This window comes from Carya illinoinensis, chromosome 1 (genome assembly GCF_018687715.1).
Source record: "Carya illinoinensis cultivar Pawnee chromosome 1, C.illinoinensisPawnee_v1, whole genome shotgun sequence".
Lineage (NCBI taxonomy): Eukaryota > Viridiplantae > Streptophyta > Magnoliopsida > Fagales > Juglandaceae > Carya > Carya illinoinensis.
In genome coordinates, this window is record NC_056752.1 from 24,799,647 (window position 1) to 24,826,448 (window position 26,802).

General features: G+C 38.3%; 3 protein-coding genes across 3 annotated transcripts; 1 reads left to right on the forward strand and 2 right to left on the reverse strand.

Moving 5' to 3' along the window:
* Positions 1 to 4,717: 4,717 nt before the first annotated feature.
* LOC122302222 (fatty acyl-CoA reductase 2, chloroplastic-like) lies at positions 4,718 to 8,412 on the reverse strand. Its single transcript, XM_043113371.1, has 9 exons — positions 7,891 to 8,412; positions 7,534 to 7,637; positions 7,159 to 7,361; positions 6,960 to 7,060; positions 6,630 to 6,810; positions 6,123 to 6,284; positions 5,751 to 5,832; positions 5,044 to 5,420; positions 4,718 to 4,949 (listed from the first exon to the last, which is right to left on the reverse strand). Exons 1-9 carry the CDS (start codon positions 8,324 to 8,326, stop codon positions 4,781 to 4,783), a joined length of 1,815 nt encoding a protein of 604 aa, XP_042969305.1. The 5' UTR covers positions 8,327 to 8,412; the 3' UTR covers positions 4,718 to 4,780.
* A 1,755-nt stretch (positions 8,413 to 10,167) lies between these two features.
* LOC122302230 lies at positions 10,168 to 13,477 on the forward strand. The gene is made up of 2 exons (XM_043113382.1): positions 10,168 to 12,691; positions 12,782 to 13,477. Exon 2 carries the CDS (start codon positions 12,917 to 12,919, stop codon positions 13,385 to 13,387), a length of 471 nt encoding a protein of 156 aa, XP_042969316.1. The 5' UTR covers positions 10,168 to 12,691; positions 12,782 to 12,916; the 3' UTR covers positions 13,388 to 13,477.
* A 181-nt stretch (positions 13,478 to 13,658) lies between these two features.
* On the reverse strand, positions 13,659 to 14,848 carry LOC122277043. Its single transcript, XM_043086943.1, has 3 exons — positions 14,468 to 14,848; positions 14,311 to 14,397; positions 13,659 to 14,054 (listed from the first exon to the last, which is right to left on the reverse strand). Exons 1-3 carry the CDS (start codon positions 14,846 to 14,848, stop codon positions 13,659 to 13,661), a joined length of 864 nt encoding a protein of 287 aa, XP_042942877.1.
* Positions 14,849 to 26,802: the final 11,954 nt, after the last annotated feature.

Below are 26,802 nucleotides of genomic sequence, written 5' to 3' on the forward strand. Positions count from 1 at the left end.
CACCCACATGATTAAGAGCAATAGATTTGGGGTCAAGGTCTTCAAGATCAACAGCCCTTAAGTGCACCTTTAACACCTCAGAACTCGGGTTCAGGATGACATAGTCGCGCATTCTCTCAAGGCCTTTAAGATATCTCTCGGACCAAGCGTCGTCACGAATGTAGAGGGCTCTCCCAGCTGGTCACTTGCGTGGGTGGCGACCTCTTGCACCTAAGACAAGTCGCTTTGCAAATCCTGGATGACCACATCTTGAGCGGCTATCCTCTTCTAGGCCACCCCCAACTCGATCAGCACCTCATCCTCTCTGACGCTGGTCGTAGACAGTAAGACTCCCCAATCCTCCACAATGGCCGACAAGGACAAGCATTCCCCCTCCAGCCTTTCATTTTTCGCATGAAGCTGTGACTCTTGGAGCTTGTTCGGCGACTCCTGGGCTTTCACGGCCAACTCCCTAGCCATCGCAAGCTCCACCTCCAGGCAAATTCTCTCCTCCATTTCTCCACTCGCCTAATGGAGGGTCATCATCACCATGGATTGAAGCTCCAGGTTTTCCCTCTCGACGGCCTCTTGACTACTCACAATATGCTCAGCCAACCAATTGCCTTTAACCCTCGTAACCAGAAGCAAGAAGGTGAGGACGAGAGGGTGAAAGTAAGTGAGCATGACAAAAGAAAAATAGAGAGTAAGAGAAGACGTCAGAGAGAAAGTCCCTTAGTGACCTGGACACCTGGTCCAAAGCCTTCGCTCACCTAGTTTTGCCCTTGAGACGAGGACATGTAGGGATAGCCCCAGCCGAGTCACCTGAGGGAGGTGATCCTTGGTCCGCCCCAACACCCCCAACATCGCTTAGTGGCCCTCTGTCCAACCTACCTCATGAGGAAGCTAGAACGAAGACCCATATAGCTGAGAGCCTGGTCCTTAGGCGTATGAAACATGATGTCAACACACACATACACATACATGGACGCTCCAATTCTTATTAGATTTATCACTTCTTCTTTACACATTGAATCTTTGAACAAAAAAAGGGGAAATCATCTCTTGTCTCGTAGTATCCAAGGCCACTAGTTTGTTGGGCTTCTACTTGGTTGAGCTTTGGGTAGCTTTAGGTAGAAGGGCTGGTTTTCTATCCCTCCACTACTCCAGCTTAGGCTCATTGCCTTTCAGCCCTACAACTCCTGAACATAGCATTCCCTCGCCACCACTTACTCACTGCATACCACCCCTATGCCCTCCTCCATAGGAGCATTGTACGAGGAGCCTTCACCACTACACTCCTACGCCCTCCTCCATAGGAGCCTGGACCATGAGGAAGTCCACCATGGTGGTTGCCGTGAGTCTTTCCATTCCAATGGTCATGGAATCCAACAGTTTCACTGTCTAGTTAGAAAATCCCCTTAGTGGCATGGAAGATGGTCGCAGTTTGTCTTGACTGATCCCCATTTTGATAGAGACCTCCTAGAAAAGGATGTCGGCCAAACTACCATTGTCTACCAGTATCCTCCTAGTTGTGTAGTTGGCCACTAGCATTGTCACTACCAGAGCGTCCTCGTGCTAATAGATCACACTTCCACAATCTATATAACCAAAAGAAACTATCAGGGTCTTTTGGGTTCGGGCTTGTTTGGGTTAGCTCCAGACCTTGAAGACTTCCTCGTATCTCTCCCTCTGAGTGTATGCTTTTCTATCGGATATAGATGGGCCTTTGCCGGTGAGCCCTTCAGTTATGGTGTGGATTTCTCCCAAGGGGATGTTGTTTTGGTTCTGTCTTGGTAGACTTTCCTCCTTTCTCCTCAAATTCCTCCTCCATGGGCTCTCACTTTGACAAGCTTCCTGTCTTGGGTCTTGCCTTTCTCCAGCTACTTCCCTAGGGGTCAAGGGTGGTGAGCTCCCTAACGTCCAAACAATTCTCCTTAGGCCTCTTTTTGGATCTCTGCCATGACATTTCTCCTCAGGATTTGGCAATCTTCAGTCGGTGACCCTTCTCCTCATGATAGGCGCAGTACCCGTGAGCTCTCAAGTCGCGGTCGCTGATTCCCCGTGGGTGTTCCTCCTCCCACATTTACACATGCATGTTCATGTGAGCTTTCAGGAGATGGTGGAGCTATCACTCCTCTCATTTTGCCCCTTCTCGAGGGTCTTTGCACTAACACCCCACTTAGAGCCACTCACCGACTACTCTGTGCCTGCACATCTCATGGGGATCAAAGCTTTGAGGGTATTTGAGGTCTTTCGTATTATTTCTAGCATGAATGGGCTTAGGGGCAAATGCCACCCAAGAGCGCCACCAGTGTGATCTTCTTGTCTTGGTCATCCGTCGTCATTTGTTCTTTATTGAAGCGGTATAAGTACGCCTTTAAGCTTTCTTCTTCCAACTGTTTTACAATGACGAGGTAAGCGGCCAGCCATCTTATCTTTCAGCTGGCTATGAATTGCATTAAGACCAGCCAGCCTAACTCCTCCAAGGTGTGGATGGTATCCAGTTGAAGGGCTCTAAACCATGCAAGTTCCAAGAGAAAGTCATGCAATGTCATGTGTGTCTTAAATGTCTCCAGGTGCTCAGCACGGAGTCTTTCGACCCATCATACATTTCTATTTGGGGAGCTCTAAGCTTGGGTAGAAGTGGGACATCCATCATTTTGGCATTGTAAGGTAGGTCCATGCTGCTGGGCAGCTGGTCCACGGAGGATGATCCTCCTATTCTTTTCGCCATTTCCTCGTACTTGCCCATAAGGCTGTGTAACTCGTCGTTCATCCTTTTGTGTTCTTCATCTTTGGATGGTATCTCGCCAATATTTTATGAGTCCCCCTCCATCCGTTCGATTCACTTGGTCTGGCGCCTTTTTCAAACTTGGCGTTCCTTTTGTTTAGCTCTCATTCTCATGTCAGATGGCCTCCACATATGAGGTCATTTTCTTTATGAGTTCCTCCATTTTTGTAGTTCTCCCTTCCATGTCTACCGATGTAGCCTCCTGCTCAAGGGTCGCTTGGGAACATGCCATGGCTGGCATAAAAATGGCATGTTGATGTCGTTACATCAAAATATATATTAATACTACAGACGGCGCCAACTGTTAAGGTGTGTTTTTCAACCACCAACTCCGATGATGAGTCGAGGGCCTATAAAGAAGAGAATGTGGTGGTTGGGTGTGTCCATGCCTCCAATGCTGAAGTCAGGATGTATTGTTGATGGAGAAAAGAGAGAAAGAGCTGAGGATGACTTTAGAGTGAGCAACCCCCTTTCTCTACCGTTCCCTCATATTTATACTTATTCTTTGGAAGTATATCTGACTCCCCTGTCACTGTAATGATCACCCTCTGTTCCAAACGGCATGGCATCTCATTTAATATGGTTGTTCTTGTCAACTACAAAAACTTGACCCTGGCCGGCCATTCGACCTCGCATTTAATGCGACTGATCCTATGGAGGATAGGATCCGTACCAGTCTTTCCCTCATTAATGCCCTGAGTCTGAGGGAGCACTACTTGTTTCTCTCTCATTGGGAAGACAAGGGCTTCTCCCCAGTAACTCGCTGGCTTTGGTGAAGTGGCTCGGGCCTAGCCCAGCTGGGTACAAAAACCCTATTCCACAATGATAAATATATATTCCACAAATTTAGTATTTAAGCATATTTTTATGGTGAAACTGAAATTTATAGAAATATCCATAAAACATCGATCTGAACTTTATTTCTTTGCTATTCATTAAAAGCATCCAACTTTTGTGATATAATTAAAACTATCCTAAACTCATCGTTTCTTTAGGGGGGCAATCCGTCTTCTCAAGTTGTGTTTGTTAATTTAAACATGACCTATATTTAATTAAATGAGTTAAACACTAAAACATTAACTCGGCCCATATAAATACTGGGTGACACGACACAACTCAACCCGCATAACTTGTTTAATGACTTAGCATTTATTAGGCTAACCTGAATAGGTCGGTTCAATCCGTTTCAACTTATTTAATCCATTTCAACCCGTTTAAAGTGTTTCATATATAAATGAGTTAAGCTGACTAGTATATTTATTTTGATCCAGCTAAAAGAATTTTATATATAATACAAGAATAACTAGACAAATTACTTACAATTACAATAGGATTCATAATAAAATATTTTATTATCAATATACAAATCAATAATATAAAAGAAAATTGATATTTTCATAAAATAATTACTTATTAACAAAGAAATGTTTAATAGTTTCAAATATTAAGAAGTCATATAATTAACATAAAATTTGAGAATAAGGTTTATTTGTGTTATACGGGCTGAGTGCGGGTTTTAAAGTTGACTCACATTTGACTGGTTGAGTGCGGGTTTTAAAGTTGACTCACAATTGACTTAATTATTTATCAGATCAACCTACCTATTTCGTGTTGTAATTTCACGAATACTTGAGCTATTCATAGTCTCCATCATCCTCTTTACTTTATTGAGGTAGTTGTCAATCAGCATATATTTCGATCATTACTTGAGCTATTAAGTGGTCGTGTGAGTGATTAATGTTTGAGTATTACAATTTTTGTTTTGAATTTGTTTTTTATAATTGTAATGGATCACGCGACAATTGATGTGTTTACAAATCGATTTGTAAAGTAGAATAAAACAAAACAAGATAATTTATTATTGAGAAAAAAAAAAAAAAAAAGAGTGAAGAACTCTGCTGTCCACTCATAGATGACTAGGAAAAAAAAAAAAAAAGGGTCAAAAAGTGGCAGAAGCTAGCATTTATTTTTATAAAATCCAGGGATACCACGGAATAAAATTCATACGGGTTAATTAGACAGTCCAGCTTTCTCCTTCATGGCATGCATCCTTAAGCCAGGTATGTGGACATTAAGGATGTAGTCTTTCCAATCTATGCTCCTCACATCAAAACCAAACATCCCCTTTTCTTCCTCAGACATGCTTTCCATCAATTTCTGGGCATTGCTGTTATCAAACCTGCATGCATGCATTGTAGTGCTTTATTTACTAGAATAGCAGATGACATATCTTCACAAAAGAGGGAACTAACATCATTTGATCAGGATCATACCTTCCTGGGTAGAACATGTATGGCTCATATATATTGGCCAGGTACTTTGCTCTCTCAACCAATTTTCTGCAACTATTTTCAAATTCCTGACCAAGTTTCCCATTTAAATTTTGCTGAATTGTATCCCGCGAAATGTGAGCAGAAAATTCATCCATGGAGCCGTACATTTTGCAGGCTTGTACGTTGATTGGCCTACCCTCGGAGCCGATCCAGGGGGATGAAATGAAGTGATCACCAAAAAATGTAAAAAGATCTCGTATTAGTAAGGGGTTGGCTACTGAAGAGGCAACATGGTAGATATTAATGTCTCCCTTTCCGCCCTTTCCATGCCTTGTTATGGCTGCCAAGGTGGCATTCACAACCATGTCAGCGGGGACCTACAATTAGTCACGATGTAAGTCGGTCGAAGAAATCATTTGTGTAAATATTGTCGTCAATATCAGGATTCTCTACGATTTTTTAATTAAAATATTTTCTATCAGTTGGAGAGGTATAGGCACAATATCTCAGCCCGGTCGTTGCAATTAATATTAGCATCAATCCGGCCACAATACTCACGGGTAGGTAGCATTTGATGTTGTAGGTCCACATAGTATGTACGTGTCTATTTTTCTTGGAATGATAGAAAATATTTGAATAAAAAGATTATAGAGAATCTTAATCCATATTGTAACATACGTGTCTAGGGGAAAAGTAATATTACTCACAATGTCGAAGACCCCATTTAGATCAATTGGAAAACCCGTGAGCTGCCCTTTTCCATAGGATGAAATGATTGGATCAATCATTCTTAAAGGAAATAAAAGAGAGTTATAAGCGTTAATAAGTGCATTTGCATTTAAAATAATATTAAATACAGTTATAAAATTTACAGAATATGTAAATTTCACACACGTCTTTTGAAAAATAAGGAACACAACATTAAAATGTAATTTTTATTTTTAATTTTTATTTATATGGATCTTAGATTCGTCCCTTTCTTTCAAAGAGACGAGGGGCTTGTGCATCTTAAAACAGTAAATCTTGGACTTGCATTTAATGGCTAAGAACTTGGTAATTAATAATCAATAAAGACATACCTAATCCCTTCTATCCATCCAGGGAATGGCTCTCTATAAGTGCTCTCAATAACACTCGGTCGAACAATTACCATAGGAAGCTCTCCTTTAATTTTTCCCATTGCCATTTCTCCCATAGCCTTAGTGAAGGAATATGTATCTTTCCACCCGAATTTTCGTGCCCTGATAATGAAATTGCTAGACATTAATATTGCTTATTGGTCTCTCTTTTATCTAATAAATAATCAAAAAAGAATATGAGAATTGTTCTTGTAGACCACAGTCGAATAATATATTTCCTTAAAGAATTGTTTCAGTCACAGAGAATTATAAAATAAAAGGCTATAATCTTATGTGACTTAATTAATATAATATATAATTAATAATCCTTAAACCTCAAAATCTTACAGAAATACAAAAAATTCAAAATGCGACTAGCTTCGTTTCCTTCAGAAATTCAACCTTAATATAGTTGCAAATATTCACTTTCAAAGAAAAGACAAAAATTAAGAAGAAATTCCTCAGTACCTTTCCAAACCTAATTCTTTCATTTTCCGAGTCAGTCCTTTAGTTTTAAAATCTTCCAGGGAATCCAAAGCTAACTTCATTTCAAGGTTGACGTCCAAAGTAGGGAAGGAACTTGGAGTGCTAGCCTCCTCGCGAAGTGACTCTTCCATAAATATTCCTTCTCCTATTGCATGAACGTAAGCTGTACGCTCACGAGTGAAAAAATTACATAACTATATTACTGTTCTAAAAACATTGGACATAAATCATAGCATGATTACTAGTTGGCTAATCATGATAGGTGATATTGAGAACATTAAGAAAAAGGGCTAATTCCTCTCGTGTACGTACCTGTTGATATATGCAAGAAGAGCTCAAGTTTCTTGCACGTCTTTGCAAAGCTCATGAGCAGACAAGGCCCTCTTATGTTTATATCAACAGCAACATCGTATCTGCTTTTCCAAATTAACGAAAATGCATAATAATTAGTAGATCTTTATATTTGAAAATACAGTTGTAATAAGTACCAATACAAGAAGATTCATACAACCTTTCACGGAAATCTGTAGTAGCTGCAGAATTTACAATAATATTGGCTTCTTTTCTAATCACGTCACCCAGTTGTGCATCTAAACCCAGATTATGCTCTCGGACATCACCAACTACAGTCACCAGTTTGCTCAACATGAAGTCTTGATAGGATTTCCCATGTATTTGCCGGAGACACTTGAACATGAGCTCAGCATTTATTATCTGAACACAAACATTACTAGAAATGAATATTGTTGGCCGTACATCCTCCTTAACTTGTTGATCGAATTAGGTGATTTGAAGCTACTTCATGTGGATCTCACATTGACATTTAATTATTTTTTCAACCGAACATTAATTGAAAAAACGTATCTTTCATAACTAGAACACGTACTTCGCTTTGTAATCTTTCATTTGCAGATTCCTTGTTTTTTGCCCTGATCAAAAGATATATCTTACCCACATCTGGCACTGCTCGTAGAATCTTCTCAATGAGCACTACATTTACAAAACATCGGTCAATGGTTGGCTAAGTCAATAAATAAATGTAAACGATCGTTAATGAATAATATATTAGAATATATAATACATAGCTAATTTATACATGAAGTTTCTTAACATGTGCCACGTACACATGATCAGCAAGTCGACTAAGGATGACAAGATTTAACTAAAAGACAAAGTAATAAGTTGATAATTAGATGTGAAGTCACGTATATCAAATATCACAAAAGAATTAATATATGTATACCTTTGGCTAAGAATCCAGTAGCACCAGTAATGAAAAGATTTTTCCCTCTTAGAAAACTCAAGACTCCAATGCCTTCATTCATTTTCGCTAAAGTGGAGGTTGTTCCACCATAAGGCACTGTCGTATCCTTCAGTACATGATCACCACCATCTCCTTGGATCTTCCTCATGTTATTAGGGTACGAATCGAAACTCGCAGCAGTTACTGAAACAACATGACCATCACGTTTGTTTCTTGTCAATGCAAATCTTTCCAACAACATGGAAAATGTTGTATAAGATTTTGCTGCAATTTTCCCACTTCCTAGGTTGGACCCCATGCTAATTCTACTACTCCTTTTCATCAACCAACGCTCATGCTTCTCACTCATGTCTGTGACTCTCACTAGTCTTTTGTATGCTAAAGAGAAAGAGCATTGGCATAAAGCAGCCTCCATGAGTTCGTACGTAGCTCGTAGTGAGACTGCAGATAGCCGAGATCAATTAATATTTGCTTATTTGCATGAATGGGATCAAGGTTTCCAGGAGGTGGAGGATGAATATTTTATGGTCGATGCCAAAACCTTTATAACAACGGTCCCAGGACAATGATTAAAACCTAGTGTGCAAGGACATGCATTAATTCAAAAATAGGATATATGAAAATAATATATATTTAAAAGAAGGGAGATGAGATTCGCAAGATAGAGATGAAATTCGCAAAATAAATAAATATGAGATTATATAAAATTAAATTAAATAAAATTAATTTTTTAATAATAGAGTACGTACCATATGCATGCTCTTTTTAAAAAATAATTGTGCTTGGCACTGTAACATTAGTATCCTTCACATGATGAGTATACCTTGTCCTTAATCTTCCCAATTTTATCAGGTAGGAATCGAAACTCGCATGCAGTAGTTAGTGGTACTGAAGCAACGTGACCATGTTTGATTTGTTTATTGTGATCAATGCAAATCTTTCCAATTACAACGTGGAAATTGTTTTATAAATATAATAAATAATTCAATTTTTTTAATTTAAAAATAATAATATTTTATTTAATTTTCAACTTTTATCTAAAATCATCCCAACTCATCTCACTATCTAAAGTTTAAACCATAACTCCTCTTTCACTTTCACAAAATTTTTCATCTCATTTCATCTCTTCGATCTCATCTAATCATTATAAAATCTTCAAATTCTTATACAAAATAAAATAAACAATTTAACTTTTTAAAATTTTAATATAAAAATAATATTAAAATAATATATTTTAATAATATTTTATTCAACTTTAAATTTTAATCTTAATTTTAATAATCTTAATTTCCTTGTTTTGATTTGGAAACCTTCTCAACCTATCTCATCTCATCTCAACTCATGATCATTACATTTTTTTCAAATTTTTCCACAAAATATAATAAATAATTCAACTTTTTCAAATCATAATTCAACTTTTTCAAATCTCAAAAAAATAATAATAATATTTTATTCAATTTATTTAAAACTATCTCATTTCATCATATTTCACTCCTGAATTATAACTAGACCTTAATCTCATCTTATCTCTAAAAACAAACGATACGTTAATAACTCGTGCCCAACAGATAGCAAGCTAGAGATCAATTTTTTGAGTAATGCTTCAGGTACCGAAAAATGCTCCCAAATACACTTTATTTTTTTCTTTATTGTTTTTCATTCATTTTTTTATATTCTTAAATTTTTTTTTTTAAATCACATTATCATTTAAAAAAATTTACTTAATCACTAAGAAAAAAATAAAATCTAATAAAAAAGAGAGGTAAAAAAAAAAAGCTCCCAATTTCGGAAGCTTTAGTATTTCTCATTTGGAAAAGATAGGATTATTACTATTTTATTATTTATTTACTACTTATTTTGTATTTGATTTTTTTAATTTTTTATTTTACTTAATAGTTAAAGAAATTACCATTAGTAAAATTATATATTTTTTAAAATAATTAAAATAAAATAATAATAAAAAAATTCCTAATATGGTATAAGTAGTGAATGTAAAGTCATAGGTATCACTACCCTTCTCATTTTTGGTTGCCAACACGTGATTGGGTCAGGTGCAAGGACAATAATTCAAAGACATGCAAGGACAATAAGACATCACCAGCAGGGGTCCTGATCAGATCTGATTTTTCAGACTTCAACCAACTTCTTTATGATAGGGACCCAATGGTAACGTTCAGTTTGGAAGTTCATGAATCCTCAAGGGGCTCATTGAGAATTGTTTAAGGGCCTGCTTGTTATTGTTTTGGAATTTAGAGCATCCCCATCAGCATCCTTATATCGAGATTTTCCTTAAAATTTGGGGATAAATTTTAGGGTTTTGATGAAAATGACTCTCCATCCCAATCCCTAAAATGCGATTTGGGTTTCCGGTTTGTACAGTGATATCCCATATTTGTGCATCTACTGTTTGTCCCCAAATTGTTTTTCTCTTTCTTGGTCCCGCGTTTCTCTTCTCTGGACAGTTGGGTGGCCGTGCGAAATCACCTCCTCGACTCCTCCCTCGCAATCAGACGAATCTTGCACCGAATGTGGGTAATCTCTAAACTTTCGCTTTCCTCCATGGCTGGTTTCTCACCTATTGGCCTATCTCTTTCTATGTTTCGGCACCTTCCATGGCTGAACTTTGTGAACCGGGCATCCTCCATGGCTGGCCACCGAGCTTCTCTATCTCAAAAACAAAATCCCCCATCTCGGTTTAATCATGGTTGCAGTGATTTACCGTGATCTAATTTTGCTTAAACCTCTAGATTTTTGTATGTATGATCTGAAAACCCTAGCTATTCTTGCTCAAAATAGGCGCTGAAAATGGTTGGAGAAATTGGGTTGCTGAGAATTTGTTGTTTCAATTACCATTTCTCTGAGATTTGATAACTCCACTGATATCTGTTGAATGGTCGAAATTGATATTGTTTGGATCTGAAACTTTGTGGTTATGTATGTTCTTCTATGCAGATTTTTTTTATGTATTTAGTAATCTTTTCTTGCTCAAAATACTAGATTTGTTGAGCGCTGTAACTGGGTCTGAAAATGAGAATTATTGTTGCTCTGTTTGGGCTATTCGGATGGTTGTTGATATCCTTGTTGCTCTGATAATCGCTGGACAGATTTTGTTGGCTTTGGGAGTGTTGTTTCGATTACCATGCCAGAATTTGGGAAGTGCTGATTTCATTTGTGGCTTTCTATGTGGAACATATTTGGTTATGTAGTTGTATAAACTGAAAATTATGTTTGGCAAGCTGAAAAATCTTCCAAAATTTGAGTTAAATTCTACTGATTTTTGTGGTTCTCTGCATCCTATATTGATAGGTGTGATGTTTGTTATGCCAATAACATGTGCAATATTACCATTAAGTTTCCTTGGTATCTCATTTAGGTGTGAAGTCTGTAGGGATTGATTTTTGGACTTATATATCTAATGGGTTGGGGCCGTGGTTTTCTGGTATTTATTTTTGCACTTATACCTTTCCAATTTCTTTTGAAAATGTGTACTCAGTCCATATGTGGCTTTTTGTGGCTGGTGGATATTCATTTACCCTTCATTTTGAACAAATTTGATAGTTGAATACAGTGATGAACTGTCTCGATGACTGAAGTTATTATTTGTTTTCAGATTATTTTATTTGAGCTTCCATGTTAATATTATTGGTCTGTGCAGATTCTGTTTTCAGATTAATAGCCATTTCCGTTAATTAATTTTTGTTCCATTCTTGTATATCATTTGCAGTGTTTCATATATATCGGGCTAGGGATGCATTCCAATAGGCTATGATGATGGTGTTATAGGGGGGGTTAATTCACTAGTGTTAATTAGGGACCCATCGTTATAGCGGGGTAATCCTCATCCGGATGACCATATTGCAGTTTGTGATACTTTTCACAAAATGCAATCGGGGTTCGGGTGGGGTTTTGCAGCCATTCGATGTTCGGGGCCTTACTTACGCATGCTGTCAATATTTACACCATTCTGAGCCGTTTTAGTAATTAATATATTTTATATTATAATAAATACTTGATTCGGATGGGGATGCTCTTATTTTTTTTATTTGTGATTTGCATGCTGTTTTGGTTGGTGTTTTGTATTATGTTGTGAATATAATTAATGTGTAAAGTAAACCCCCTCGGCTGTGATGATAACAACCGCATGTGGGGATACGGGATATGATTGGCCATCTCCTCAATGGCTAGGTAACCCGGACGGCCAACAAGTACTGGCAATCGGTGTTGCAGCCATGAGTGGGTGGCCAAAAATCTTTGATGTCACCATTCGGTTCCTGAGCCCCGAACAAAAGATGTAAACTTTTCCATTTTATTTGGGCTCTAACATATAAGTGTTTTATTAGAGATGGATTCACAAGACCCTGGTCACATGTACTTCACCAACCTCCTAAGTGAAGATCCTCAACTCGAGCCCACTTATGGTGGGCAATGTGGAACATCTCCATTGATCCTTGATGACTCTCCACCTCTACCCCCTAACGAGCCTATCGGCGTTAGGAAATTAGTGAGGGGTGCGAATTTCACCCCCGAGGAAGACAAGTTACTTGTCTCCGCATGGCTAAATTGTAGCCTTGATGCCGTCCAGGGAACATATCAAAAACACTCCCAGCTTTGGGAAAAAAATTTTGAGTACTTTCAACAATTTAAAAAAACCACAAATGAGCGGACAATAAAATCCTTAATTCACCGGTGGTCGGTGATCCAAAAGGCCACAAACAAATTTTGTGCCAAACTAGCCCAAGTTGAAGGGTTAAATCAAAGTGACATGACCGAACAAGATAAGGTAGAATTTCCAAATCATTACTTCAGTAATTTGTGTTTAATTTCTCGAATCGAACATTTGTTTAATATTTTAATTTTTTTCTCATGCAAGTTTGAGAAGGCGAAGCTTATGTACCAATCACTTGAGAAATGCTCATTCCAGTTCGAGCATTGTTGGCACCTATTGAAGGACTAACCTAAGTGGATTTGGCGCGCCACAAAGGAGGATCCAAAGCGGAGGAAGACGATGTCCCCATCCCCGACCCCAACTCGATGTTCTGGAGCTACAGTTGATTCAGTTTTTTATCTCGAGGCGGATCATGTGATGGAGAATGAAGTTATCGAGCCCGACCTACCAATTGGAAGGAAAGCTGAGAAAGGAAAACGAAAGGCCCAAGGCCAGCATGCAGAGGAGAACTTCCAACTCAGGAAGATGAAGTATACTCTGTTGGAGGAGTCACGCGCTCAGGAGAAAGAGTTTTTTCGTCTTAAAGCCGAGAAGATGGCGTATGACAAGGAGACGGAGGCCAGAAAATTACGTCAAGAGGACGAACGGCTGCGGTTGGAGGCTGAGAAAGTGGAGCTCGCGAAGAAGGAATCAGATCAGCGCATTATGATGATGGATGTGAGTGTCATGCCAGAATTGCAGCGGCAGTTTTTCCAGCAACTCCAGAGGGAGGTCATGGCGAGACGCAGTCAGTCCGACGATTTGGATTGATTATTTTGTATTTGATTTCTTATTTTATGTTTGACACAATTATATATGTGTAAAAATACATGTAATTAATCTTTTTTGTATTTGATAATATGGGAAGTATGATGATGGTTGTGCAATTAATGACTCAACGACATTTTCAGAAACAAACTCGATTACCATTAATATATTCGGGAAATTGATAACAATAACGAAATACAAATGCAAATCCGATTAACTTAAACATAGGAGCCCAATTACATTAAGGAAATAATAAAAGGTAAAGCAACCCTGACTAATGTTGTGAATGTAAAAGCCATTGATGTTCAATTAGATCTTCTTGAAGCTGATGATGTGCCGAGCTGTCTCTAATATCATGATGACGCTGGATGAAGTCTGTAAGCTCAGTTGTATGATTGCGCGACAATTCGGGGAGATTATCATCAAGTTGATCATATTCAATGTTCAAACACTCACTATCATCACGCTCGTCTTCAATTATCATATTATGTAGAATAACACATGTTTTCATTATATTCGTTAGTTCCTTCACTTTAAACATTCGGGAAGGTCCACGAATGATAGCAAATCGTTGTTGAAGTACCCCGAATGCACGCTCGACATCTTTCCTTGCAGATTCTTGTACTTTCACAAAATTTTTCTTCTTATTTCCACATGATGATGGAATCGTCTTCACAAAGTTCGCCACTTGGGATAAATACCGTCCGCAAGGTAATAGCCCATAGTATAGTCGTTGCCATTGATAGTGTAATTGACTGGAGGAGCACGCCCTTGGGCAAGTTCCTTAAAAATAAAAGATCTCTCTAGCACATTAATATCGTTATGTGAACCGGGCATACCAAAAAATGCATGCCATATCCAGAGATCATATGAAGCAACTGCTTCTAAAATAATAGTTGGTTCACAGATGTGGCCAGAGTACATACATTTCCAAGCTGCGGGACAATTTTTCCACTTCCAATGCATGCAATCAATGCTTCCCAGCATTCCTGGGAATCCTCGTTGTTCACCAACTGCAAGCAATCGGGCTATATCATTAGCAGTTGGAGACCTTAGATATTCTTATGAGAAAACAGTTACTACTGTCTCAGAAAATTTTTTTAGGCTCTCCATTGCGGTGCTTTTACCAATACGTATGTATTCATCCATAAAATCTCCAGTAACCCCATACGCCAGCATTCTAAGTGCTGCGGTGATTTTTTGCATACAAGATAAACCGAGTCGGCCGGCATTATCTCTTCTCTGGACGAAGTACGGGTCGTAAGACTCTACTTCATTTAGAATACGAAGAAATAGGGGACGACTCATCCGAAATCTCCTTCGAAATAGATTCGAGGGATATACTGGATTTTCAGCAAAGTAATCACGAAATAGACGCTCGTGTCCCTGAACATGATCACGTCGAATAAACTTACGACGTTGGCTATTGCCACGTCGCCTCGATGACTGACCATCCGCCTCCATGTTTTGAACATCGCTATCATCTTCAGATGATACGTATGTTAATAATTTGCGAAAGAAAGTACGAGCCATATGATGAAAGGAGTAGGAGATGAAAGGATGCAATAGAAGTTTGGTTTGTATAGAGGAAATGAGGCTTGAGTTTGCATATTTATAGAGGAATTACTGCTATCGTTTGACATAGGAGTAAAAATGTTACCGTTTGAGAGAAGACAAAAAAAGTTACCGTTGGAGAAAAGATTAAAAAATTTACCGTTAGAGAAAAAACAAAAAATATTACCGTTGGAGAAAAAACAAAAAATATTACCGTTTGTAGTTAAGACAGAAAATATTACCGTTGAAGAAAAGTTGCTGAAATATTACCGTTGCATCCAATTAAAAAATTTTATCATCAATACGTGACTTTCGGTTTTTCATTAGAGATATTGAGTCCGGATCTAATTAAATTTGTCATCACGTTAGAAAATGCACTAATTAATAAAAACATTTTATTTTATTCCTACGAATTTCAATTTAAAAAAAAAATACTGTATTGGATAGTCTTAATCTCCAATAAATATTTAGTAGAAAGTGATATTTTAAAAAAAAGATAATAAGACAAAACAGTTAGTAGTTAAGATTGTAAATGGAAGAGAGAGAAAAAAGTAATAAAAAAAGAATAGAGAAATATTATTTAAAAGAATAGAGATAGGGATGGGGAATGGGATGTAGGAGGTTTTTAGAAGATAAACAAATTTTAGGGATAAATTTGAGGAAATGAGTATTTGAGTTAAATTATAGGGATGAGGAAGTAAAACCGGATGGGGATGCTGTTAGAGCTTCTAATTATAGGGTTTTTATTTGCAGAGCTTCACTAAAAATTGTAATATTTAAAATTTATTTATCTAAAATATTTAACTTGTTACAGTTATTTTCAACAACTTACTTTATATATTTGCAAAAGCTTTTTCAAAAACTCAAAATTTATATATATTAAGGGTTGGCTTAGATGTTGAGTTGAAATGAGAAATTGCATATCTCTCAACATTCAAACAATTAAATACAAATATTGTTTTAATTTTAAATATTCATCTTTTTCATATAATGATTATATAATCATTACTACTTTTTCAAATTTATAAACAAAACACAAAAAAAAAAAAAAAACTTTTCTAAATCCCAAAATAAAAAATATTAAAAAACTTATATTCTAACAATATTTTAATAGTATAATATTTTTACTCAACTTTTTCTTTCTCATTTCCTAAAACCCTATAAAATTTCTTGTTGACGACGTATTTCATGCGCCTTTGCGCCTGACCCCAGCAACTCGGGTCTTCAACTTGGGTCCTGCAAACACGAGATAACTCATGAACCAGGCGGTCAGGTGGAACCTCCGATGCCTAAGTCAGTCGAGATCGAAGAGAAAAATCCTTAAGACCTTTTTATATCTGCGTTCGAAGTCAAAGACCCATAACCTGCGACTGAGCAGGGAGTGTCTCTTAGCAGAGCTCATTTAGTGTAGCATGATCCTTTGGTGAAATAATTAATGCAGCGTGGCTTCCTGGTTGTAACATCCCGCTAGAAATTCAATGGTGGAATTTCTATAGACTTTATGAACCTTGTGAAAATTCTGTAAGTTTTCACGAATTGACTAATCACAAAGGTTTTAGTCTGTCAACATATTCAGTGTTATCACTCACTATGGTGCCAGAAATGTTATTTTAATTTTTTGAGGTAGTTAAAAGTGTCAGAATATGTTATGGTCTATGTAACTAGACTCAATTTATTATTTAGGATTTTGTGGCGCAATAACTCATTTTCATAATTTCGGGACACTTTGGGGTTGAGTTTTGGTAAATAATTTTCACTGTAGGTTAAAATGAACATTTAGAATTTTTCAGTACTGGACCTATGGGGGCGACAATGCTGCTCAGGAGACTCTGGAGTTGAGAGAGTTCGTAGACACCCTAGGGGCCCTTCCTACTACTGTTGGGGCTAGTGCGGTTCTCGTCGAAACTAGAACAAACTCATGGGTGATTCTGGGCGGGGGAACAAAAGTTGGAGCTCCTTCCATGGGGAAGGCCACGTCCCTCGTCGGATAACAGTGAGGACCACACACTTCTCCAAGTCAGGCGGCCCGTGACTTGGAGGAGTTCCTAGCCCAGGTTCATCTTTGGACCCCCGTCCTTCTACTCTTTTTCATCTTGGTGTTTACTTCACAATTCTAATGGGTGTGTTCATGACAGGGTTTGGATCGGTTGGCAGCATTCATGGTGGATGACAAAGAGAGGTTGGAGTCCAAGAACTGGGAGTCCTGCTCTGTGGCCCGCGTGGCCCTGGACAGCAATAGAGGTGATAGTGAGGTTCAAGAGGAATTAGAGGGTTCCCTCGCTGACTTGCGCCAATGCCTATGTTACTTGGAGTCCGACCTACAAAACTCTCAAGCTAAGGTCGCCTTTTGCTATCAAGATATTGGATGTGTGGGAAAGCCTCCAGAAGATGTTTGACCTCCAATCGAAGGAGCTCGAAAGGCTTCAGGCCATGAACTTGTAGTTGAGTAAGAAGTGCGACTCCACCGATACATCTCGCCGATTCACCAAGAGAGCATTCCTAAAAATTTTTGAGTCTTTTCCAAAGAGGCGGGAGTCTCTCAAAGCCATGAGGGTTGATCTAAAGGCACTGAGATCCACGGATGCCAAAGTAGAGGCCGCTTCTCATTAGTTGTGGTTGGAGCTATCGCGGGTGTGGCATGTCAGGATGAAGCATGGTACAATGGCTTTTCCTCAGGTTGTGAGGCGTTGAAGAGTTACTTGTTGTCGAACCTTGGGAGCAACTTGCTGTCACTGGACCTTGACTCGATAACATCCAGCTCGGCAGTGTTCGACCCTGGGGCTCAAGTAAGGGTGGACATGATCCCTAGTGCATTCTAGGCTAATCTCGTGGTGCCTGAGGCGGCTCTAAATCCTTTGCAGGTAAGTCTTATTGAGTCTGAGGAAGATTCTGAGACTTCTTGCTTTTGGCTTTATTTTATTTAATGTAAAGTTTTCATTTTTATTACTCTGCTGATTGCATTGACTGGTTTTTGATAAATTCATTTGCTTCCACGCATCTTTGTCTACCGATGTCTCATTTTGTACTTTAGTGTCCTTTACTTCTCCCCTGCGGTTGACTCTCTTGGCACCCGTGCCGTAGGGGTCTTAATGATGAATTGCGTTGGACATAATGGATGGTAGGTTATGCATGTTTCCCAGACATGGGGAGGGGAGCATGGCCCCATGGATTGCCTATATAAGGTTCCCTTGATGGTGGGGACTTGTCACGTCCTCCATTTTATTTGCACAGAATCTGGGTTTTCCTTTACCCCTCTAAGTGAGTCGGGCCTTCGTAGTACTCCTATCTTGGCAGATCCTCTGAATTCGCATTGGCTCTTCTAAGGGAGGGCTTGTTGAAGATCAATGCTTAAGCGATCAGAGGATGTTGGGAGGGCTTCCCTTGAGGATGGACCCACCATGCATTGGTTTCGAGCTGCTGGGCCATGTTGATTGAAGCCAATCCTTCCCTCATAGATGGGCTGCAGGCTTCTGGTGTGGTTTGTCTAGATAGGTGTCTCCACTTGTTATCTGGAGGAGTGATGTAGGGTGGGTGTGGGTCAAGCGTGGCTGCTATATCGTTCGATGGATCTCCTTATCTCAGGACTTGTCCCACAGTTCCTATTCTCTTGTGACATCTTGACCCATTTGGTGGGACAAGCCGAGCTAGGCTCGCAACCTTGCCATTATCTCAAACGAGAGTCATAATGGGGGAAAGGTTGCTAGGGCTTCTCCACGTCCTTAGCTGGGGTGGAAGTGAGGGTTGTTATGCTCCCTCCCCACCCGCCCCCCTTCCCAGGAGGCGCCTCTCTGGCCACCCTGTCAACTCCAGCTCCTTTTGCTGATGGTATCGTAGCGCACCCCTCTGAGTTTGACCCCACCTAAGGGTTAGTTTTTAGTTTCTTTCTCTTTGTATGGTTTCTTGCGAATATGCTATACTCTCCCTGTAACACCTGGGTCCTGCTAGGTCCGCTTTCTAAAATTTTTTTGGGTTTATATGTATGAAAATCCATTTGAGTTTTCGATTTTTTTTTTTTTTTTATAAAGTTTATAGGCCCAAATTGTATTTTAGCATATTTAAATTTTTTTTAATGTGTTTTCCATTGTAGTTAAATTTTTAGAATTTTATTTATTGAATCGAACAATTTTATGGGCCAAAACGTTTTTCTTTTTAGTCAAGTTTAGATTATTTTTAAAGTATTAAATCGAAGCCTAATTTATTTACAAATCTAGCCCATGATTTGTTTTTGAAAGATTTTTTTACCATTTTAAAACAAATTAGGGTTACAACTATAGAGTCCCATTTCACTTTAAATATCGATCATCTTCAACCCTAGACTAGGTTGCTGCTGCACCACCTCTAGGTATTTTTACACTGCCAACCTCCTCTCGGTTGATCCCTGCCATGGACCACTGAGAGGTGTTTCTCAGCACATGCAAGCCGAAGTGACATAGCCCTTCCCATTTCCAAACCACTGTGCACTACCTCACACAAACGAACAGCCAAAGTGTGCCACTCACTGCCAAGGCTAATTCTCATAACCGCCACAACGCTGCCCTACCCCTTCATGCCCAGCCATCAAAAAGCCTTGGGCGGGGTGTTCTATTTGCACCACACCAAAATAGGGCAAGTGTTTCCCACCATGAATCATGTCTCTAGCCTACCCCGTCATCACCACACTGCATAGAGAGTTTTGTCGGTCACCTCATGCCACCCCAAGCCGCCGCACCTTCTCTCACGGTGAGTTTTCCATCACACGTGTATCTAAGTCCAGTGTATATGTTTCCCTGCAAACTAAGGTGGTGTTGCTTTTTACGTAAAGTTAGTAAAGATTAGATCAAGGATATTACGATTTTGTTCTCAGTTTTAAAACATGGTGTTTTAAGGATTTATTTCTGTGGGCTTGTTTCTACTTGATTTCTTTTTATATTTTTTTAGTGTGTTATGTATGTTAAGTTATTTTTTTGAAGTAATGTTTTTGGTTTGAGCTCAGGTTCTAAATTATTTTGGGTTGAGTAATATTTTTATTTCAGCGACTTTTCATTTTCAAATGGATTGGGTTTTGATTTTTTTTAAATAAACTTGTGAATAAGTGGAAATTAAGTTAAGTGAATATTAAGTGGACATCAATGAATTTGGGAAGTGACGATATTTTAGGGTTACGAGAGTTGTAGATTATTTTTAAGGAAAAATAGATAACTAAGTATTTCAGGTGTAAGCATTGATATACGTGTAAGTATCTCATCATTACATGTTTCTCAAACTTTTTCATAAAATATAATAAATAATTTAACTTTTTCAATTCTTAAAACAATAATAATAATATTTTATTCAATTCATCTAAAACTATCTCATCTCATTTAATATCTAAATTACAATCGAATTTTAATTTCATCTTATCTCTCAAAATAAATGATGCGTTAATAGCTCGTACCCCAACAACTAGCAAGCTAGAGATCAATTTTTGGTGAGTGATGCTCCATGTACCCAAAAAAAGCTCTGAAATGCATTATTTTTTTTAAAGTTTTATTTTCATTCATTTTTTTTATATTCTTAAATAATTTTTTTTTTTAAAAAAACACACTATCACTTAAAAAAATTTACTTAATCACTAAGTAAAAAATATATATATATATATTAAAAAAAAGGGGTATTCGGTATAAAAAAAAAAAAAAAAAAAAAAAAAAAATGCTCCCGAATTCAAACATAGGGTCCATGGGGAGCTTTTAGTATTTCTCATTTTTGGTTGCCAACACGTGATTGGGTCAGGTGCAAGGACAATAATTCAAAGCCATGCAAGGACAATAAGACATCACCAGCAGGGGTCCTGATCAGACCTGATTTTTCAGACTTCAACCAGCTTCTTTATGATAGGGACCCAATGGTAACGTTCAGTTTGGAAGTTCATGAATCCTCAAGGGGCTCATTGAGAATTGTTTAAGGGCCTGCTTGTTATTGTTTTGGAATTTAGAGCTTCTAATTATAGGGTTTTTATTTGCAGAGCTTCACTAAAAATTGTAATATTTAAAATTTATTTATCTAAAATATTTAACTTGTTACAGTTATTTTCAACAACTTACTTTATATATTTGCAAAAGCTTTTTCAAAAACTCAAAATTTATATATATTAAGGGTTGGTTTAGATGTTGAGTTAAAATGAGAAATTGCATATCTCTCAACATTCAAACAATTAAATACAAATATTGTTTTAATTTTAAATATTTATGTTTTTCATATAATAATTATATAATCATTACTACTTTTTCAAATTTATAAACAAAACACAAAAAAAAAAAAAAAACTTTTCTAAATCGTAAAATAAAAATATTAAAAAACTTATATTCTAACAATATTTTAATAGTATAATATTTTTACTCAACTTTTTCTTTCTCATCTCCTAAAACCCTATAAAATTTCTTGTTGACGACGTATTTCATGCGCCTTTGCGCCTGACCCTAGCAACTCGGGTCTTCAACTTGGGTCCTGCAAACACGAGATAACTCATGAATCAGGCAGTCGGGTGGAACCTCCAATGCCTAAGTCAGTCGAGAGGAAGAGAAAAATCCTTAAGACCTTTTTATATCTGCGTTTGAAGTCAGAGACCCACCAAGATCCCGCTCAACTACTCCACCAAGATGCTCAAATTTCACAAATCTTATTTTTTTATTTTATATATATATATATATATTTTTAAACTGTGCACACATGCTACCCCCAACTAGTGAGAGACATAGTCTTCAATGAGTCGAACGAAAGAAAACAAAGTGCACAGAAAAAACAAGCAAAACAAACAAACAACATGAAATATAAAATCAATGCAAAAGAACAAATAAAAACAAAGCAAGTAAAGAAAACTGTAAAGAAGGAGAAGCAAATCAAAACACTTCCCTGGGGTCTTGCACAAGCAAGATCTCTTCATGTGGATCAAAGACCTTCAAAAATGACTTTAGATGTTGTCCGTTGACAGTGAAGCTATTACCATTTTTCGGATTGACAATGTCTACCGCACCATGAGGATGAAAGGTCTTTACAATGTACGGCCCACTCCATCGGGATTTCAACTTTCCAGGAAAAATGTGCAAGTGAGAGTTGTAAAGAAGAACTTCCTGGCCAAGTGTGAAATGCTTTGGATGAATTTTCTGATCATACAGAATTTTCATGCGTTCCTTTGCAAGCTGAGCGTTGTCATAAGCATTTCGACGAGCTTCATCCAATTCATTGATCTGCAATTTTCTCAACCCTGAAACTTCATCAAGTGACATGTTAACATGTTTTATGGCCCAAAGAGCTCGATGCTGAATATCAACAGGTAAATGACAAGTTTTACCATAAACTAATCGATAAGGAGACATCCCTAGATTTGTTTTAAAAACTGTCCTATAAGCCCACAAAGCATCAAGAAGTTTAACCGACCAATCTTTCCTATTAGGCTTGATGGTTTTCTCTAAAATAATTTTTATCTCTCTGTTTGCCAATTCAGTTTGCCCATTTGTTTGAGGGTGATAAGGGGTAGAAACTCTGTGTATGATACCATATTTCTTCACAAGTGTAGAAAATAGTTTATTGCAAAAATGAGAACCCCCATCACTTATAATAACTTTTGGCATGCCAAAACGAGCAAACAAAGATTGCAAAAATTTCAGGACAACATGATGGTCATTTGTTTTGCAAGCAATGGCCTCCACCCATTTTGAAACATAATCCACAGCCAATAAAATATATGTGTTTCCAAAAGAAACTGGAAAAGGTCCCATGAAGTTTATTCCCCAACAATCAAAAATTTCTAAAGTAAGAATAGGGGAAAGAGGCATCATGTCTCTTTTACTAACGGATCCCAATTTTTGACAAGGCTCACAAGTCTTGCAAAAATTATAAGTATCTTTAAACATGGAAGGCCAGTAAAAACCACTTTGCAAAATTTTTGAAACTGTTTTCTTTGCTGAAAAATGACCACCACATGCACCCATATGACAAAATCTCAAAACCGAAGAAAACTCATCATCAGGAATGCATCTTCGAATCAATTGGTCCGAACAATATTTAAAAAGATATGGATCATCAAAATAAAAGTGTCGTACCTCAGAGAGAAACCGACGCTTATCTTGGGTGGACCATTCAGAAGGCATTCGCTCAGTCACCAGATAATTGACTATGTCAGCATACCAGGGAGCTCTATCAACCACAAACAGCTGCTCATCCGGGAAACTATCATCAAGAGGAAGGCTGACATTTGAAGAAGGAGATGATGACAATCTAGAGAGGTGGTCAGCTACCACATTTTCAACTCCTTTCTTATCCTTAATGTTGATGTTGAACTCTTGAAGTAATAGAATCCAGCGAATCAAGCGTGGTTTTGCATCTTTCTTAGCCAACAAATACTTAAGAGCAGAGTGGTCAGTGAAAATAGTAACAGGAGAACCAAGAATATAAGTCCGAAATTTATCAAGTGTAAAAACCACTGCAAGCAATTCTTTTTCAGTAGTGGTATAATTTTTCTGGGCATCATTCAAGGTTCTACTAGCATAATAAATCACAAATGGCCTATTATCCACCCGCTGCCCCAAAACAGCTCCTAAGGCATAATCACTAGCATCTGTCATAATCTCAAAGGGAAGGTCCCACTGCGGAGGTTGCACAATAGGTGCAGTGGTAAGCGATTTCTTAAGGGTATCAAAAGATTTTTGGCACTCATTAGTCCAAACAAATTCAATATCATTTTGTAAAAGAGTGCACAAAGGTTTTGCAATAGAACTAAACTCTTGAATAAACCGCCTATAAAAGCCAGCATGACCAAGAAAAGAACGAATATCCCTAACTGTCCTAAGGATAGGAAGTTTAGATATTAATTCAATCTTTGCCTTGTTAACCTTTATATACTCAGAAGAAACAATATGCCCCAATACAATACCCTGAGTAACCATAAATTGGCATTTCTCCCAATTAAGTAAAAGATTTTTTTCCTCACATCTCTGGAGAATACGTGCCAAATTATGCAAACAACTCTCAAAGGATTTTCCAAAAACAGAGAAATCATCCATGAATATTTCACAAATATCATCAATCATGTCAGAAAAAATACTCATCATGCATCTCTGAAAAGTAGCTGGAGCATTACACAAACCAAAAGGCATTCTAGTAAAAGCAAAAGTGCCAAAAGGACAGGTGAAAGTGGTTTTCTCCTGATCCTCAGGCGCTACAGCAATTTGATAATAACCAGAGTAGCCATGTAAGAAACAATAATATGCATTACCAGCTACTCTTTCCAAAATTTGATCCAAGAATGGTAAAGGAAAATGATCCTTCCTACTGGCTGAATTAAGTTTTCTATAGTCAATGCACATTCTCCAGCCAGTAATCATTCTAGTTGGAATCAACTCATTTTTATAATTTTTTATGACAGTCAAACCAGATTTTTTTGGTACCACTTGAGTTGGACTTACCCACTTACTGTCTGAGATAGGGTAAATGATACCCACTGCGAGTAGCTTAAGTACTTCCTCTTTCACAACTTCCTTCATGGTAGGATTGAGCCTACGTTGAGCATCACGAACCGGTCTAGCATCGTCTTCAAGATGGATTCTGTGGGTACATACAGCGGCATCAATGCCTTTGATGTCAGCTATTGTCCAACCAATTACGCCTCGATGCTTCCTTAATACTTCAATCAACTGGGCTTCATCCTTCTGATTTAGCTTTGAGGAAATCACCACCGGAAAAGTGTCTTCTTCAGGACCAAGAAACACATACTTTAAATCTTGAGGAAGTGGTTTCAACTCCAACTGGGGAACTTCTTCCTCTGAAGATTTAAGCATGTCTGGTGGTGGTAGAGCTTCAAACTGGGGTTTCCATCTTGCTCCCGCAAATTGTACTTCAAGTGGTAAAGAAGAATCTGCAAAATAATAAAAAAAATCAAAGTCATCTTCATTGATATGATCAATTTTCTCATCAAGTAAAAATTCAGGTGTCTGAAAAATATAATCATCATCAGAGAAGGGAGAAGTTGAGCAAATAAAATCTGTTGGTGTCAAACTCTCCACAGCATTCAAATCACTCGTGTCATCAAAATGTGCTGGCATCTTGCAAGCGTTGAAAACGTTCAACTCAAGTGCCATGTTCCCAAAGGTAAACTTCAAAACTCCACTTCTGCAATTGATCAAAGCATTTGATGTAGCTAGAAATGGTCTTCCTAGGATGACAGGAGCTTGGTAAATAGTGGAGACCGGCTGCTGCATGTCAAGAACCACAAAATCCACTGGATAGTAGAATTTGTCCACCTGGACCAACACGTCCTCTATAATACCCCTCGGTACCTTAACTGATCTGTCAGCCAACTGTAGCATGATGGAGGTCTTTTTCAGTTCACCCAATCCCAATTGCTCATATACTAAGAATGGTAGCAAGTTCACACTACTCCCCAAATCAAGTAAAGCTCTCCCAATGCGTGATTCACCAATCATAATGGAAATGTTGGGAGAGCCGGGATCTCCAAACTTCTGAGGAGTCTCGCTCAATATCAATGCACTAACTTGCTCCGTTAGGAAAGCTTTCTTCTTCACATTCAGCTTCCTCTTCACTGTGCACAAGTCCTTCAAAAATTTTGCATATGAAGACACTTGTTGTATGGTATCCAAGAGTGGAATATTGATCTTCACTTGCTTGAAAATCTCTTGAATCTCCGTGTGATACTTGTTCTTTTGGCCAGCTGCCAATCTCTGAGGATAGGGAACCACAGGTTGGTATCCCTTACTAGTCTCAACATCTGCACTCACAGGCTTCTTCAGCTTTGGTCTCACTACCTCTGATTCTTTCTCAACTTTATCAGTCTCTGTTGCATCTTCAGGTGTAGGACCAACTACCTGTGTGTCTATAGGCATCTCTGGTTGGGGAACTTCCTTCCCACTTCTCAAAGTAAGAACTGTCTTCGCTGTCTCAATAACATCCCCTGAGACATTATGCACTTGCTGTTGTTGCTGCCTGTATACTTGAGGATTAGGTTGAGGCTGTGCTGGAAATTTCCCTTTCTCTAGGGTGTTCAAGGTTGTGCTCATCTTATTAATAGTGCCTCGTAACTCATTTATGGCCCGAGTGTTCTGATTATTTGTGGTGGCCTGAATCTGCATGAATTGCTGAAGTGTATTGGCCATCTGAGCCATACTGTCATCTAGAGTCTTCTTTGTAGATGATGAAGGCTGAGAACTCTGTGCAGCTACATGAGGCTAAAATCCAGGAGGAGCTACATAAGGATAGCTCTGAGGATTCTGATATGGCGGATACTGGTGCTGAGGAGCACCCTGATTAAATGGCTGCTGCTGAGGTGGTGGGGACATACCAGGCTGATCGTTTCTCCATGAGAAATTTGGGTGATTCCTCCATCCCGGATTATATGTGTTGGAGAAAGGCTGATTCTGTGCTCTATTAACCCAGTTAGCTGATTGCATCTGCTCAGACCCACCTTCTTGAAATACTGGCATAATCGGGCAGTCTTGGGTCTTATGGTTTGAATCAGCACATAAAGAACATGCCTCTACTACTTTCACAGCCTTCACTTTTTCCATTTCCATGACCTCTAGTCTTCTAGTTAATGAAACTATTCGGGCTTGAACATCAGTGTCTTCTTTAAGCTCATATCTACCCCCTCCAGAAATAGCCCTCAGTGGCTGTGCTGCTAATGGAACTCGATCAGTACGAGTGTTTTACTGTTGTGCACTCTCAGCAAGGTAGTCAAAAAATGATAGTGCTTCATCAGGTTCCTTGCTAAAGAACTCCTCATTGCACATTGTCTGAACAAACTGCTTGCATTCTGGAGTGAGACCGGTGTAAAAATAGCTCACCAACCTCCAAGATTCAAAACCATGATGTGGACAAATGTTCACCAAATCTTTAAA

Coding starts and splice junctions, on each gene's coding strand:
- LOC122302222 (XM_043113371.1), bottom strand. CDS start 8,326: ATGGAGGCTGCTTTATGCCAATGCTCTTTCTCTTTAGCATACAAAAGA. Junction 7,638..7,890: donor TACTGGATTCTTAGCCAAAG/GTATACATATAT, acceptor TTGTAAATGTAG/TGCTCATTGAGAAGATTCTA. Junction 4,950..5,043: donor TACATGTTCTACCCAGGAAG/GTATGATCCTGA, acceptor GCATGCATGCAG/GTTTGATAACAGCAATGCCC.
- LOC122302230 (XM_043113382.1), top strand. CDS start 12,917: ATGTCCCCATCCCCGACCCCAACTCGATGTTCTGGAGCTACAGTTGAT.
- LOC122277043 (XM_043086943.1), bottom strand. CDS start 14,848: ATGGAGGCGGATGGTCAGTCATCGAGGCGACGTGGCAATAGCCAACGT. Junction 14,398..14,467: donor TAAAAAAATTTTCTGAGACA/GTAGTAACTGTT, acceptor GATTGCTTGCAG/TTGGTGAACAACGAGGATTC. Junction 14,055..14,310: donor TTGTCCCGCAGCTTGGAAAT/GTATGTACTCTG, acceptor AACTTTGTGAAG/ACGATTCCATCATCATGTGG.